The following is an 18,335-nucleotide window of genomic DNA, read 5'->3' as shown; positions in this document are numbered from 1 at the left end:
ATTGGGGCCTAATTTTTCTTCTACTAGGCACAGTGTCTCTGCTCTAGTACTTAAGTCTTTGATCAATTTTGAGTTGAGTTTTGTGCAGGGTGGGTGATAGGAGTTTAGTTTCATTTTGTTACATATGGATTTCCAGTTTTCTCAGCACCATTTGTTGAACAGGCTATCTTTTCTCCATTGTATATTTTTGGTGTCTTTGTTTAGTATGAAATAACTGTATTTATGTAGATTCATCTCCGTGTATCCTATTGTGTACCCTTTGGCCCTTGTGTCTGTTTTGGTGCCAATACCATGCCGTTTTGTTACTATGGATCTGTAGTATAATTTATTTTCTGGTATTATGATAACTCCTGCTCCTCTTATATTGCTAAGGATTGTTTGGCTATTCTGGGTCTCTGATTTTTTTCAAAGAATTTCATGATTACTTTTTCTAATTCTATGAAGATTGTCATTTGGATTTTAATAAGTATTGCATTAAATCTGTACAATTCTTTTGGTAGTATGGCCATTTGGACAATGTTAATTCTGCTTATCCAGGAGTGTGGAAGATTGTTCCATTTTCTAAAGTCTTTTTATATCTCTTTATTTAGTATTGTGGAGTTTCCATTGTAGAAGTTTTTTTATGATTTCTGTTAGGTAGATTCCCAATTATTTTATTTTATTTTATTGAGGCTATTGTGGATGAGGTAATTTTAACACATTTATTTTTTAGCAGGTTATACCAGAAGCCATATTTTAGAAGTATCTGCATACAACAATATGTATGTGTGTGCATTCTTTCCCTTAGATATTTTATGTGCATCTGTACGATTGTTCTGCAACATAGTCATGTTCCCTAAAAAAATCATAGACTATTTAACATGGATTTTTGAAAACATTTTTTCTCACTCACACAATACAGATCTTTCCATTTAAACACATTTTTTTAACACATTCACCTTAACTCTACATAGAATTCAGCATTTGCTTGAACACATTCTTTCAAAAGCTTTATATCTATCCATGTATCTATCCATCTGCCTCCATTTCATAATTATAAACAACATTGCAATGTCATAATTTCCCATGCATCTTTGCATAATCATGTGAATGTATAAACACACATATTTTTTCAATAATATTTTTAGCAAAAAATGTTTTAAAAATTTACATAGATATTGCCAAATTACTCTAAAAATATGGCAATTTATTTTTCCTCTAATGTCTCTGCAAAGTAACAACTATTGCATACTGGCATTTTTTTGTTATTTCAATTACTATTGAAATATAAGATTTTTGTATAATTAACTTTTTTTAATATCCTGCTGATGTGATTCTTGCATTTTTATTTAATCATAGGGTAATTTATTGCTAATTTATTTTTGTAAAAAATATGTGATAAAAAGTACTTTAATGTTTATAAAGGATTTTATAAATATTTCATTTATTTTTAAATTAAGTTTAGCATGATTGATGTCTGTATTTTCAAATGATTATTCATTTGTATTAATGTCTTAATTCTTTTTGGATGGGGGTATCATTGAATGTTTTCAGTTTTATGATAGATTTATTTACCATTTTCTTTGTCTTTAGTATGGGGATAATGTGCTATTTTACAATTTCCAACATTATGACCACACCTGGTTCTCCATCTGAACACCACTCTGTATCTCAGGTAATGCTACCTCTTTTACTCCTGAAAGTGGCCCTTGAGAATTCCATTTACATTATTGCCCACACCATCTGCATTTTCATGTCCCTTCAGATTTTGTTCCTTACACCCACCTCAAACCTGTCCATTTTCTTTATACACAGGTTTCTGCTGTATACATATTTAATGCTGTCAGATTTTTCTTTTTTTTTTTTTCAAAATCAAGTCCATATTGAACTTTAAAGTGATTTTATTGTAAATGAATTACCTATTCTCTCACTCTCTGGCTACTTGGTTTGAATTTTCATATTTTTGATATAAAGTAATTCCCAAAAATGCACCTCTTAAACAAAAGGAACATCATAATAATATAAATCGGTTCTAATGAGTTAAAAGACCCTTCTGGCTCAGTAAATTGGTTACATTCTGGCACAGACACTGTTTTTCATTGCTGTTATTGCAAATTTTGGAATTTTAAATAATCATTCCACAAATACCTTGAATCTGGTTTAATTTAGTTCACCATATAAAATATAGTAAATCAAAAACTAAGATTACATCTATGTTAAAAGTTGTACACCTTACTAATGTTGTAGTTTGGGGAAAATTCCTTAATTCTATGTTGCACTTTCATCCTTTGTAAAAAGAAGATATAGTAGTGCTGACATCACAATGGTGATGATTACATGAGCATGAATTTATTGCAAATGGCATGTAATGACTGACACAGAGCAATTTTCAACAAGTGTTCCTGGTAGTATCTGTGGTAAGTATACTGATAGTTGCTATGGTGACTTGTAGTCACAGACTGGCAAAATTACTGGTAGCTTTGTGGTGATCAATTCTGGGTATTTGGCAGAACTACATTCAAAATGCCTAATCACCTTATATTCGTTGATCATAGCTAATATGTGTACAATTAATTTTTTAGTAGATGGCAAGCAAGATATAGCCATCTGAGATCAGCTGGAAATCACATATCAGGCAGAAGGGAAAATTGTTGCCAGAGGAAAATCATTTGACCTCATAAATTCACAGTGGGTTAGCAGAAAGGAACAGGAACAAGGATCTCATATCATTAACAAATCAAGTCATGTAAGGGAAAATTAGGACACTATTTCTTATCTGAAGATGAAAACTTCCTCACTATTCTTTAGGATTCGGTATTAAATTTAATTATTTCATTAGGGTGTCTACCTCAGAACTTAGATTCAACTTAGCTGTATGTATTGAAAGTCCAGCCAAAAAACAAAAAGACATGTTTTTCTTCTAAGAAACGTCTTAGGATTGGCAGAAGACCAAAGATTCAGTCCTATGACAGTATTAATTTTCAGGAATTTATTTATTTATTTGGACTTGTTTTACCAGTGTATTATACTGTTCTTACAAGCTTCCTACTGAATTTCATTTAGGTACTATGCTTCCATACTACATAACCACACTACAGGCAGGAAGAAACGGGAATGGTAACTGGTAAAATACATGTGCTAGCTGTACCATTTGTCAGGAAAGCAATATCTTTCCTGGGAACTACAGCTGGCCAACACTGACCCACCTACATCAAGCAGACTCTTGTCTGACAGAATTATGACACTGTCCTCTAGCTGTTCCCCTGCCTCGTGTCTTGGCCCTGAAATCTCTTACCAAGGAAACTGGTAAGCATTTGTTTCCTACAAAAATAATGTACTGAATATTTCAGGCTTTTTAAGACATATTTCTTGAAGGCCTCCTTCCTCCAAGCTCTTCAGATCTGCCCCTGCATACCCCAACTACCACAGGCAACACTGGAATAAACAAGTGAAGCTACACCTCAGTAAAACCTTACAAAATCAGACAGCAGTCCAGGTATCCCTCTCTTGCCATTGCTGATCCCAATTCTATAATATTAATCACTTTCAGTATCCAAAATCAGTTAATATAAGAGTTTTCAATCTGAAGCATGTGACATGAAGTAAAATTCTTCCTCCACTGACTGGCACATAACCTTCTAGACTTCATATTACAAAGTTCATTATAATATGTTATGATAATGTTTATGTGTTTGATTTTCCTCAATAATAAGCTTGTTCACACACTCGAATATACTAATGAAAAATAATTTCCAATATTCAGTCTAGGACTTGCCATAAAATTTCTCAAGTAATTTAATTTTGCCTGGAACCACAGTAGGGGACATTTAAAACTTATTTTGTATTATCCTTTTTCTCTACAGCTTTTAGATATTAAATTCCTCATCTTCAACCATACTTGTCCAAGTATATTAGCTGTTCCCCATTCTCACCTTCCTCTCCAAGTACTAAATGAAGATGTTAAAATGTTGTGAATTTTTTTTCCTCCAAATCCACAGCCTTTGCTGCAATAATTCCTGTAGGCTTCATGATTGTTAGTTAGACAATATTGTATACTTTTGCATTCTTAACAGTGCCATTTTGCATTTAATGTTTTGATTATATAACTTTAAAGCTATTTCAGGGCTCATTGCAGATAACTTTAGTCTTCTTCTAAATCCATATTCTGATTCATTTCAACTGTTGTCATTTCCAACTCTTCTATGATTTTCTGTCAGGGAGAGGATGACTGAACTTTCAAGGATCCCCTTCCAGGATTTATTTTTTCCCTCACAGATGTATCACATTTTGAATGAACAAAGGATTTAAGTTTTCATTTTTTCCTTTGTAGACTATACATGAGATTCAATTATCTACCAAATTCCAATATTTCAAACAATATATATAATGTGAATGTGTTTTTTTCTTAAATGACAATTTCAAAAATTTCAAAAGTCTATGGAGTTTTCTCTTTATCCTTAGTCTTTAGAAACTTTGCCAAGGTTTATCTAAAGTTGATCCTTATTCTGTATATCCTTCCTTGAACTCAGAAATTCTATTTGACTTCTAAATCAGAGTATTTTGCACCCCAAAATGAAATTTTATTTTCCTCTTCTGCATTATGCATCTGTTCTTTGTTTTCTGGGAACCTGTGCTGCTAACATGATAGGTTGAATAAACACACTCTCTAAGTCTTCCTTCTTCTTCCCACAATTGCAAATTGAAAATTGTGGGCTTTCCATAGTAGAAAATATGGATTTTTTTAAAAAAATATCTTGCTTTTTGATGCTTCTTTAGCTACTTCTTTTAGTGTGATATATTAAAAAAAAAACAAGAAGATATTTTGGTCTAATTGGTGACCATTCATGTTTTCAGTGCTTATATACTTTTTTGTTGTTGTTGTTTTATTATTTATTTATTTAAAATATAGCTACAGTGATGCTTTGAATCAGTACAATTCACAAGAGCTACATTACAGAACCAGACCAGATATTTATCAACAGAAGGATAGATTTAAAAATGTGGTATGTGTACACAATGGAGTTTTAGTCAGCTGTAAAGAAGAATGCAATCATGGTATTTGTATGTGAATGGGTGGAACTGAAGAATTTCCTGCTAAATGAAACAAACTAGACTGAGAAAATCAAGAATCAAATGTTTTCTCTCGAGTTTGGAAGCTGGAACAAAATAAAGGGAAATCTGTGTGTGTGTGTGTGTGTGTGTGTGTGTGTGTGTGTGTCTGTGTGCACGCTCACGTGAATGCACATGTGTCAGGTCAGTGAGGGTCCCTGAAGAGTAGAGGAAGGGTTTGTGGAGAATCAGAAAAAGAGAAGAACCACAGAATAGAACTGACCAAATTATCCTATGTACATATATGAACATACCACAGTAAATTTCACCTTTACATATATCTTTAATGCAATAATTTAAAAAAAACACTATAAATAAGTAGAAGAATGAAGAGTTGAATAAAGGAACAAGGGAATAAGTGGTAGAGGAAGACAGGGAAAGTTAAAATACTGGGGACTATATTGAAATAAAATATTTTTCATGCTTGTATGATTATGTCAAACTAAACAAAATATTATGTTTAACACTGAGATAATAATTTAAAAAATACAAGAATGCATGATTTGTGGTAAAAAAAATATCTGTATTGTTAAGTACTTAAAATGTATTGTATTGTACTTAAATGTCTGTAGTGTTCTTATTACTTACTCTTCTTTTGAAACAGTCTTTCTTTAATGAATGTTCTGTTAGCTCTCTCTTGTGCATCCACCTAGGGTTACTTTGCTCTTTGAGGTCTTGCCCACCTCCTGGAATTAACCTACCAGTGGTATTCTTAAGTCATTGTACCATAGAGCTCTATGGGTAGGGCACAGGAAATTCTGTTCTTGGGTTTCCACACAAACTCTCACTCACTAGGTGAGTAGTGTTCAGTCTTTTACTTCTCTCTCAAATCTCCTTGGAAACTTTCCACCAGGATTGCTGAGTCTGATCCCTGTTTTCTATCTACTGTGGTCCAGAGGGAACCATGTTGGCAATTGCTTTCTCCCCTGAGGCTCTGGCTGACATGAAGACCTAAGTCTCTCTCTTCTCTTGACTTCCCCCAACAGCTACAGGACATATTTGGCACTCTCGAAAGAACAAAATTGGGCTGAGATTGAAAGGTAGGGAAGGGAAGAAAGTCTTAGTTTCATTACATAATTTCATGTAAATATTCAAATTCATAGAGTGATTTAGAGACTTTAAAATCCTTAATTTAAAATAATGTTCATATATGTGAATTGAAATTAAATGTCTAAAATTTTTATTAAAAATGCATTCTAAATCTAAGCTTAGAGTCTTACAAAGATAGTGTGAAATTATTATTCTAGTTAAGTTTTTGTTATTGATGCTGCCACTTTTATTGTCAGTGCTATGGATTAACCCAGGGACTCATGTAGGTCAGGCAGGACTCACAAGCCCTGTGATAGCTGATTTATTTTAATTACCCTTAGAAAACTCATCTATTAGGTAAAAATAAAATGGCTAAATCACAAAAATCTGTGAGTGATGGGAATGCTCCAGATAATCAGAGACTCTAAACCTGAATCATGATACACCATCTGCAATACTGTCTTTGCTTTCCGGAAAAACTGGAATTCATAACTCCTTGGCTATTTCCTAGATATCTGAATTTGAGGAAGTGACTTAAGTAATCTATCCCAGTTTGCATATTTTAAAAATTCAAAATTTTTCATAGGATTGTTGTATATTTTGCAATATATGCTAAGTAAATGCTTAGGAATCTCTTAAACTTTTACTTATTAATGTAGTGACTACCTCTACTACTAATGCTATTATAATTTATTCATGAGCTTAAGTTTAAAAGACATGAAGCCATGAATTTGAAACACAACATGGTCTTTATTCTAATCAAAATGTTGTACTGAATTTGTTGGTATATGCTTAATATTAGAAAAAAAAAATGCATAACCAAAATACCATAGAAGTTAAGCAAGAATTGTACCTGTTAACCAATTTATGACTTTTTCCTTGAGATCAAACCATAGCTTATATTTACATCCTCATAAATTAATTCATTAATATATGATTGACTCAGTATTCTTTAATATTTTATGCAACAGAAAAAATATTCAAACATTTTGAAACTTTTCCACAGTTCTACATTCACAGATACACACAAACACACATGCACAAACACAGAGAGATTAAATACTGGACTTTTGTAGATGATTTTTGGATTAACTCTTCAAGTATAGAAATAGTCTTCCTTACCCATATCTGACATTTCAGGCACAGTCACAGTGTAAGGTCCATCTGTGAACTTTGGAGCATTGTCGTTGATATCTTGCACTTTGATGATGAACTCAGATTCAGGTTCCAGAGGCTTGTTTGTCCGTCTGTCAATAGCCTGGGCATGAAGCACATAGTGTGTCTTCTGCTCTCTGTCTAGGCTTTTGGTTGAGTGGATATCCCCCGTGGTATCATCAATGATAAATATAGTCCCAGCACCTTCTCCAGTAAGGATGTACTTGACAGACCCATCACCTTTGTCAGAATTGGAGTGCAGCTGCAAAATACACATGGGCAAATTAGCAGGCAATTGCATTCCCACCTTTGGTCTCCTTCTTTGAAAATTTCCCATGTACAATTTGATACATATTGTAAGATTTTTTTTTCTCTACAGTGTCTTGCATATGGCTGTTTTTCATTTTCTTGCATATTTTGTCTAGTTGGTATTCATATGATTATCATGATTTCTCTAAGCAATTCATTTACTGGTTTGAGTAAAAGAATAACCCATGTTGTTTTTTCACTAACTGAACATTTTACTAATATAAAGGTGAGAAAAGACACTTTCAGTACATTTCTGTCACCTAGTATACTTGTAAGAATAAAGCAGATTTTGTTTTGTTTTGTTTTTGGAATGAATTGATATTTGAATCAATTATTAAAATTCTCACAATAAAGGCCCATAATTTGCCATAGAGCTTTAATTTTATAAGTTGAAACAAATTTGAAATATTTTCTAGTATAAATATTTATATTTAGAATGTAAAAATATGAGCAGTAATTTTTTTTTCTTTAAGAACTGCAAACATTTAACTCAAAAGGTTGCTAGTAGTCTTAAACGGAACCAGTAACTATATCCTAAATTTAGTTAACTTAAAAACATGGATAAATATCACTTACTGAATTAAAATGATAAAAAATACCTTACTTGGTATTTTTAAAGTAGAAATTTTAGTAAAGAGATCTTCTCTAGTAAGGATAATCAATATATTAAGATAATATTAGTCTTTTTTGTTATTTAAAACTATGAACGCTTTTGAGTTGCATATCACTCATGCTTAAAACTCTATTTTAACTTATACCATCAAAATTCAGTTAAATACCTCTGGGAGTGCCAGTACTATATTTCTACCCAGGAATAGTGGAAGCATTTTCTGAAATTTCAAATACATATTTGAAGAATTGTTTTTCCCAAGAGAGCTGAGCAGTTATCTTCAGATGAAATTCTCTGGTCACATAACCTCAAGTCCTCACCTTTTGTTCATTTCTAACATTGGAAATTCTGAAACACTGAAACACATAGCCTTACTCGCAAAGCACTTCAATTTTCTTGCCATAGTGAAGTGAAAATTTTCAAGGTTATTTTAAAGGGTCTGAACTCTTAAAAGTCAGTTGAAATAGAGAATATTTAGAAAAACAAAATAAAATTCAAGAAAAGAATTATTTGTTTTGTAAAAGAAAAAGCAGCCAAAAGAAAATTCATTACAAATCATCAATCATTTTATTTTATTCAATATTGGGGATTGAAACCATAAATGCCTATGAGCCTTCATATTCTATTTTTGATACAGGAATCTTGCTAAGATGTTGATACTGGCTAGGAACTTGTAGTCCTCCAGACTCAGTCTCCAGACTTTCTGGGTTTTCAGGCTTGCATCCTCCACAAGTTACACAGTAATAATATTTTCATAATTAGTAAGCCAGCTAGCATAATTTTTATTAGTTATGACTAATTTGAACATAGACTGTAATATGATCAGTGAAGTATAATTTAGAAATATTCATATTATTGAATCACTTTAGAAAAATTACAACAAAATATTACAGAGATATGTATTGAGTACTATGTCAGTTTTTAATACTACTTAGTTTTAGAGTTTAAGTAATGTGATTGTTTTATTAGTGAATTTTTTCAACTTTTAACTAACATGATTGAAATTTGAAATTATCAGCTTTCAAGTAACACTAATGGAAAACCATTACATTAGCATGTAGTCAATTGATTAAAATTTTATATAATTTTGATAATAACCATATGTGAAGCAGCAAATTGATCTACTCTCAGGATTCCCACTCCTTCACCATATCCTCTCTCAAATGTTCAGTTCTGTTTGAGCATATGCTTTGCCACAGAGGTGGAAGCCAAGGGAAAGATTGGTTATATCATCTTATTTGTTTAATAAGAGGTTTTCAAAGACTTTGGAGGAGCCCATGTTTGTATTAAGTTTTATAAGACAAAAAATGATGAAAGAATAAATGAATGAAATGAACATTTTTTATTAGTAGAAGTAATGGTAGAAAACTTGAGAGGTGGAGAGAAAACTGGGGATACCAATAATCAAATCTATAGATAACTACAATAGGTAGGGCCCACACACAAGTTATGAAGCACATGAGAAAGCCTGCACAGGTAACAAAATCAAAACAACTAATTTTGATCTCCACAACAACAGATGAAAGCTAAGACTAAGGATCAATTAGACTGCACTCAAAATGATCAGAGATCCTTATGAAGATGCATAAATAATTAGAAACCATCAGGAATAAACAAACATTATAAAATGCCATCGGCAAATGAAAAAAAAAACACATGATAATCAAACATTTAGTGAAAGTTTAAACAGAGGATTTGACATAGTAGAGGAAATAAGAGTTGATTACAAGGTAAGGGTCAGAATAATTAATTTTTTTAAAAAAAAAAGCAAACATAAGTTCTCTTTTTTACACCAACTAAATGTCTATAAATCACTAGTATGTTCTATTTCAGATTTTAAGAAAGATATTATTTACACTGCAGAGAAAGGATCATTTTTGAGAGAAGGAGTAAAGGATGTAAACCATTATTCATGGTCTGTTTACTCTATATTTAAGTTATGTTTTTATAGGTATTCAATACTATAAAAATAAGGAAAATGGATGAAGAGAAAGAGGAATAAAAGGAGGGAGGGAAGGTGGAGAAGTGGAATTCATGCAGAGAGTAATGATAATGTGATGTTCAGGTCAAGATAGAGAAAAGTAATGAACAGTATCATATATATACAGTCGTCTTTTTCTGGAAAGTGAATGGATATTGAATCATAGACTTAGATTTACTATTGTAAGCTCATAAATTGCTGTTTTTCAAATAAATATGTTTTTATTTTTATTTTTTCTGATTGGGATCATTTCAAACTAAACGTGTATGTGTGCAAGATTTTTGGGGTATGATATGTCTGTGTCATTGAACAAGGGGTTTATTCTATAAGTTTTGATTTACGATCATATTAAAAAGTAGAAACAGTAAGAAATGAAAATCAAACTAATAATACTGATAAAACAAGATGCCAAGAAATCATTTATCAGAATGTCCAGTAACAAAAATAATTGCTCAAAAATGTATATTTCACAAAATTATAACAGAGAAGTTTTTTTTTTTTAATACAAGTCATGAAGAAGAAATTGCAAACATCAAAAAAACAGTTTTGTATGTATATCTAAGATTCTTTGTCCCTCGCACTCTCTCTCCACAACACATGCTAAAGTTGCTACAGATTAACAGGTGGGAGGCAAAACTATTTGGACTGTTTAGCTATTCTACATAGACTTCAACTAGATTGCTGTATAAAAAGGTCTAATATAATGAGAAAACCAATGGAAGAAAGAGTCTACTGAGTCGGTTTTGTCACATTTTGCTTGTCTAAAGTATCGAAAACACGTAAAGTGAAAAGTCAGGCAATGTATTTATGAGGAGGCAATTATGTCCTTCTAATTGTTGATATGCTGCAGGTGTAGTAAAATGAATGAAAACTAAGATGAAATTTCCATTCTTCTTTTATTAAAGAAGAATGAGATGGAGAATAGTCAATTGAATAAAACATAGAGCTTTTAGTTGTCATGGAGACTAATATTTAGTTTCTCTTATATTTTCAAAGTAAGACAGTTTTATATTTGAAATTCTTTTCAAAACTCTAGCCCCTTGTATGAAGTTTCTTTTGCAAAATAATTAAAAATGCTGAAACAAATAGAAATTGAGCTACATAAAATTGAAGTGGGGACAAATTATCACTATTTATAATGGGGGAGAGGAGATCTTTAGAATTCAATAATTAACAAAAAAGACAATAAGTGAATAATACAAACAATACTATGTCAATAAAGTTAACAACCCCAGTAACAACTTGTATAAAATAGAGATTATTAAGTTAAGTGAAATAAACCAGGTACAGAAAGACAAGGATCACCGAAAACCAATCTTGTACAAGTTGAAAGTAGAACAGTGGTCATCAGTGGTAGAGGAGAAGAGAGGGATGGGGAAGTGGAAAGAAAAGTCAGAAAAAGTAACTTTGTTACTGTAAAACTATGTGCATGTCCAAATGACATGTGGGTCTTTCCCCCAGTTTATGAAAGAAACTCTGAAAAAGACTTGGAAAAACGGAAAAAAAATCCTAAAATATAAATTGGATTTATATTTATAAATCCTAAAATATGATTTGGATTTATACTGTTTCCTGAAAAACTTGTGTGTTCAGCAATGCATGATTGTTCAACAGTGAAGTGTTTATGAGATCTATAACCTCATCAGTAGATTAATCCATTTAATAGATCGACCATTTGAATGAACCACTAAGTGGCAAGGCAGGCAGTTGGGGTGAGACTGGAGTAAGTAAGTCCCTGGAAGAGAGCTCTTGGAGTACATCTTGTACTAGGCTTTTCTCTCTCTCACCCTCTCAGCTGCCATGTGCTGGGCAACTTTCCTATGACCTTCCTTCTGCCATGATTATTTCCTACTTTCTCTGACATACCATAAATTGAAACCTTGAGCCCCAAATAAACATTTCCTGTTCTAAGTTGGTCTTGTCAGATGTTTTGGTCACAGCGATGGAAAGCTGACTAAAACAATAAGTAAAAAATTTGACCAAATAGTTCATTTGAAGTGAAATATAAGTACATGAATTATGTTCACCATTCATAGTCATTAGGGAAATTCAAATCAAAACCACCAGAAAACACCATTGCCTGCCTTTTCATAATTATATTATGTCAAGTAGGAGCAAGGATGTGAAAAACACTGTGATTCACATACAAAGCTGGTGAGAATGTAGATGTTGAATCCTTTTTTTTTTTTTTTTATAAAATGGTTTTCCTTTTTCTTAGAAAGATGGACAATAACTACTACATGATCCAGGAGTAACATCCTTAGGTGTTTTTCTGAGAGAATGGAAAGTGTGAGTCTATGCAAAGACTTGCACACAAATGTTTATAGCAGATTATCTACTGCACAATAAATCATGAAAAAGCCACAGTCTTGTCCATCAGTACATAAATGGTGAAAACACATGAATCTATTCATGCTGTGGAACAATGGTCAGCCAAAAACAGAGGGATAAACAACAACTATTAGTACATAGTTATCCATGCTACAACATTGATTAATCCTAAAATAACCATTCTCCTGATAGAAGGCTGGCAAATTAGAGTGTGTAGGCCATGATTCTATTTATACAAAGCATTAGAAACACGTGGGAAGAAGCAAATCAATGGTTTCCTGGGGATAGGACTGAGGAAGCAGATGGGAAGGATTATCAAAGACCATGGAGAAACTTCAAAGGCAAAGGATATCGTAGTTTTCTTGATTGTATATTCATATGGCAAATCTTATTTCACAACACACTTACATAAGCACAGGTAATTACATAGTGATTACACTTTGAGACAAAGTCAAACAACTGGTGGCTGTGAAGCCAGGGACCCCTTAAATTCAAGAAACTGTATGACCAATACCTTCACAATTCATCCATTAGGTCAAGCATTTAAGAAGTCATCATTTGTTCATTCTTTTGTTTACTTAACTATGTACTAAATCATTCAATTATTTGTTACATTATTTGTCTATTCATTCATTCATCCATTCATTCATTCATTCATTCACTCAAAGTTACTATTGTTTGTCTACTTTTTTCTCATCTATGTCCTGAGCATTGAGCTAACACGTAGGGAAAAAAACATCTAGTTCACATATGATAATTCTATTTACAGATATACATAATACTACATGACTATTTTTGAGTTAACTGCTAAATTCTACATTTGTTATATGCATTACTATGTATTGCTACTAATAATTGAATCTACGTGAAACATTGCATGGATAACTTGCACTTTGGCTATATGCAAACCTTAAAGCAAGAATCATAAAACTCCAAACAAGATATGGCCTTCTACTTCTACAAGTTTGCAAAATCAAAAGTGATTTTGAATGGAATCCCAAAAGTCCCATGTTTTTTGGTATCTCATTTCTGGCCAAGGGTGTTTGAGAAAATATAGTCTATCTCTTCAGCTCTTCTTTCCTTTTATACTTATGTTATGCAAAGACACTTCCTTCTTTGACTAAAACTGAGACTGTTTTCTACTGGACAAGAAGCATATTTAAAATTGTGATTTACTGTTATGTCTGTGCACATACAGAATATTTCTCACTTTTGGATAGAAATAAAATTAAAATCTAAAATCTATATTTTGCAAAACAATAATATGCATATGGATAATTTAGCATTTATATTAATCTCACAATGTAGGTACTACACAATAAAATAGGGAGAAAGAGAAAGTTTAAAAATATGATCTGGGTAAGATAACATATTAAAAACTGAGATATACTCATATTAAGGATTCCACAATATCAAAATCTGTAATATGTAAAATAATGTTATTTAAAAATAATTATTTAAAATAATGTAATTATTTTTATTTTTAATATTAATAAAAACCATATGATCATCTTGATAGATGCAGAAAAAGCATTCAACAAAGTACAGCATCCCTTTATGTTCAAAACTCTAGAAAAACTAGGGATAACAGGAACATACCTCAATACTGTAAAAACAATCTATGCTAAGCCTCAGGCTAGCATCATTCTGAATGGAGAAAAATTGAAGGCATTCCCTCTAAAATCTGAAACAAGACAGGGATGCCCTCTCTCACCACTTCTGTTCAACATAGTTCTCGAAACGCTGGCCAGAGCAATTAGACAGACGAAAGAAATTAAAGGCATAAAAATAGGAAAAGAAGAACTTAAATTATCACTATTTGCAGATGATATGATTCTATACCTAGCAGACCCAAAAGGGTCTACAAAGAAATTATTAGAGCTAATAAATGAATTCAGCAAAGTGGCAGGATATAAAATCAACATGCATAAATCAAAGGTATTCCTGTATATCAGCGACAAATCCTCTGAAATGGAAATGAAGACAACCACTCCATTCACAATATCTTCAAAAAAAAAAAAAAAAAAAAAAAAAAAACTTGGGAATCAACCTAACAAAAGAGGTGAAAGACTTATACAATGAAAACTACAGAACCCTAAAGAGAGAAATAGAAGAAGATCTTAGAAGATGGAAAAATATACCCTGTTCATGGATAGGCAGAACTAATATCATCAAAATGGCGATATTACCAAAAGTTCTCTATAGGTTTAATGCAATGCCAATCAAAATCCTAATGGCATTTCTTGTAGAAATAGAGAAAGCAATCATGAAATTCATATGGAAAAATAAAAGACCCAGAATAGCAAAAACAATGCTAAGCAGGAAGTATGAATCAGGCGGTATAGCGATACCAGACTTCAAACTATACTACAGAGCAATAGTAACAAAAACAGCATGGTACTGGTACCAAAACAGGCGGGTGGACCAATGGTACAGAATAGAGGACACAGAAACCAATCCACAAAACTACAACTATCTTATATTTGATAAAGGGGCTAAAAGCATGCAATGGAGGAAGGATAGCATCTTCAACAAATGGTGCTGGGAAAACTGGAAATCCATATGCAACAAAATGAAACTGAATCCCTTTCTCTCGCCATGCACAAAAGTTAATTCAAAATGGATCAAGGAGCTTGATATCAAATCAGAGACACACCATCTGATAGAAGAAAAAGTTGGCTACGATCTACATTCGGTGGGGCCGGGCTCCAAATTCCTCAATAGGACACCCATAGCACAAAAGTTAATAACTAGAATCAACAAATGGGACTTACTCAAACTAAAAAGTTTTTTCTCAGCTAAAGAAACAATAAGAGAGGTAAATAGAGAGCCTACATCCTGGGAACAAATCTTTACTCCTCACACTTCAGATAGAGCCCTAATATCCAGAGTATACAAAGAACTCAAAAAATTAGACAATAAGAGAACAAACAACCCAATCAACAAATGGGCCAAGGACCTGAACAGACACTTCTCAGAGGAGGACATACAGTCAATCAACAAGTACATGAAAAAATGCTCACCATCTCTAGCTGTCAGAGAAATGCAAATCAAAACCACCCTAAGATACCATCTCACTCCAGTAAGATTGGCAGCCATTATGAAGTCAAACAACAACAAGTGCTGGCGAGGATGTGGGGAAAAGGGTACACTTGTACATTGCTGGTGGGACTGCAAATTGGTGCAGCCAATTTGGAAAGCAGTATGGAGATTTCTTGGAAAGCTGGGAATGGAGCCACCATTTGACCCAGCTATTCCCCTTCTTGGTCTATTCCCTAAAAACCTAAAAAGAGCATGCTACAGGGACACTGCTACATCGATGTTCATAGCAGCTCAATTCACAATAGCAAGACTGTGGAACCAACCCAGATGCCCTTCAATAGACAAATGGATTAAAAAAATGTGGCATTTGTACACAATGGAGTATTACTCTACATTAAAAAATGACAAAATCATAGAATTTGCAGGGAAATGGATGGCACCAGAGCAGATTATGCTAAGTGAAGCTAGCCAATCCCTAAAAAACAAATGCCAAATGTCTTCTTTGATATAAGGAGAGTAACTAAGAACAGAGTAGGGACGAAGAGCATGAGAAGAAGATTAACATTAAACAGAGATGAGAGGTGGGAGGGAAAGGGAGAGAAAAGGGAAATTGCATGGAAATGGAAGGAGACCCTCAGGGTTATACAAAAGAACATACAAGAGGAAATGAGGGGAAAGGGAAAAATAATACAAGGGGGAGAAATGAAGGACAGTAGAGGGGGTAGAGAGAGAAGAGGGGAGGGGAGGGGAGGGGAAGGGGGATAGTAGAGGATAGGAAAGGTAGCAGAACACGACAGTCACTAGTATGGCAATATGTAAATCAATGGATATGTAATTGATGTGATTCTGCAATCTGTATATGGGCTAAAAATGGGAGTTCATAACCCACTTGAAGCAAAGTGTGAAAGATGATATATCAAGAACTATGTAATGTCTTGAAAAACCAACAATAAAAAATAAAAAAATAATAATAAAAAAATAAAATAATGTAATTATAAAATAATGCAACTAAATGAAGTTGAATAATGCTATAGTCTATTTCATTTAATTTTCACAGCAACACTGCAAATTTGTTTTTGCCTTTTTTTAATGAGAAAGTACATTACCAGAGAGGTTAAGAAGTATGCTTCAGATTTTGGTTTGAGCTGAGTATGTAGCTCATTGGTAGAGTGCTTGCATAGCATGTACAAGGCCCTGGGTTCAATTATAAGCACCACACAAACCAACAAACAATCATTGTCATTGGTAGATTATTTTTAAAAAATTATGATAAACTATAATAAAATCTTTATCAATTCTTTCATTGAAGTCCGGAAGTGAGCAATTTATAGTTAGCAAGGAAAATCTGGAATCTTTAATAGACGGTTTTATATTTTGGGTCCAAGACATTCATTTATTCTTTTTCCAGGTTCTAGCCAAGGTGAAAAGCAAAACAATGTAGACAGCAGACACTACACTTCCCTTCTTGAGGGCTTGCCCTAAAGCTACACAGTTTACTTCTACTAATAGTCAACTGGCTAAAATTTAACCATTGTTACACATAGCTATGAAGAATGCTATGTCAAGGCTTAGTTAGCTAGCTCAAGTGTAAGGGGATGGTGTTTATATTAGTAAAATATACTAAGCAGATAGTAGAGTTTATGCTTCTGGTCATATTTCTAGTAATGCACATCTATTGGAATTAAATGTTCTGTTATTACAAAATTCAAGTTAATTTTGCCTCAAAATAATACATAACTAAGAAGTGTAGTCCATTTCTGTATGCACCACATGTCAATGCTGAGACTCTTCCATATAAAAATGGAAATTTTTGACTCATGTATAATACTAAGCTAGGCATTCTTAGCAAAGGTATTGGAAAGATTCATTAATACATTTTCTTGTGCAACTTTTTTTTAATTAATGGGACATTATATAATTGGGTAATATCTGTTTATCCTACACAAAGATATTACTTCATAGAGGAATTTGGAGACTGGGCAACTGATGTTTCAGTTAGAACAGACTTAAGTTTCTGTGTCTTCATCATTGCGTTGATCAGAATATTTAAAATTCTCTAAAACTCTTCTATTTCCAACAACAGAGAAACCTTGTCCAGAACACTGGACATAGTAATCAAAGATAATGAGCTGAGACTGTTGGTGTATAATTACCAAAGTAGGAAGGTGAATGAGCTGAGGAGGGGAATAGACTGCATTTTTTTTTTGTAACAACAACAAAAATAAATAAATAAATAAAATAACACTAACCTGCCTTCTACTAGCCAAAGTAAGTCACTATATTTTTAAGTGTTGATTAAGATTATGTCTTCAGGTACCACCTCCATGTTCACAAATAAAGGAAGCATGGATTATCTGCCTGAACATAGTTACAGATAGAAACTCACTTGCTGCATTAGGTCCTGAAAGTCTAATACAATTACCTATATATTTCCTTATAAATGTAAGTATAGCAGTATTTTTTTTTCTTTTGTTACTGGGGATTGAACTCAGGGGCACTCAACCATTGAGACACATCCCCAGCCATTTTTTGTGTTTTACTTAGAAACAGTGTCTCAGTGAGTTGCTTAGAGCCTTGCTTTTGCTGAGGCTGGCTTTGAATTTGTAATCATCCTGTCTCAGCCTCCCAAGCCACTGGGATTACAGGTGCCTATCAAGTATGGGAATACTTTTAGTGCAATTTTCCTAATCCTTAAAGTTGGAGTTTAATATTTTTTAAAGATTGTTACTTTTATATTTTGATTTTATCAATATCATACAATCTGCTCTTACTCTTTCTTCAACATGATTT

At 32.8% G+C, this 18,335-nt stretch overlaps 1 protein-coding gene across 1 annotated transcript in view; it reads right to left on the bottom strand.

Moving 5' to 3' along the window:
* The window catches only part of LOC139702403 (cadherin-18-like), a 215,788-nt gene that overhangs the window by 144,348 nt on the left and 53,105 nt on the right, over positions 1 to 18,335 (bottom strand). Inside the window, 1 exon segment of the mRNA XM_071603491.1 lies at positions 7,240 to 7,534. Coding sequence (XP_071459592.1) covers positions 7,240 to 7,534 — 295 coding nt within the window.

Source organism: Marmota flaviventris, chromosome 17 (genome assembly GCF_047511675.1).
Source record: "Marmota flaviventris isolate mMarFla1 chromosome 17, mMarFla1.hap1, whole genome shotgun sequence".
Classification (NCBI taxonomy): Eukaryota; Metazoa; Chordata; class Mammalia; order Rodentia; family Sciuridae; genus Marmota; species Marmota flaviventris.
Note: the sequence above shows the minus strand (reverse complement) of the source record. Positions and strands in the feature narration are given on the sequence as shown.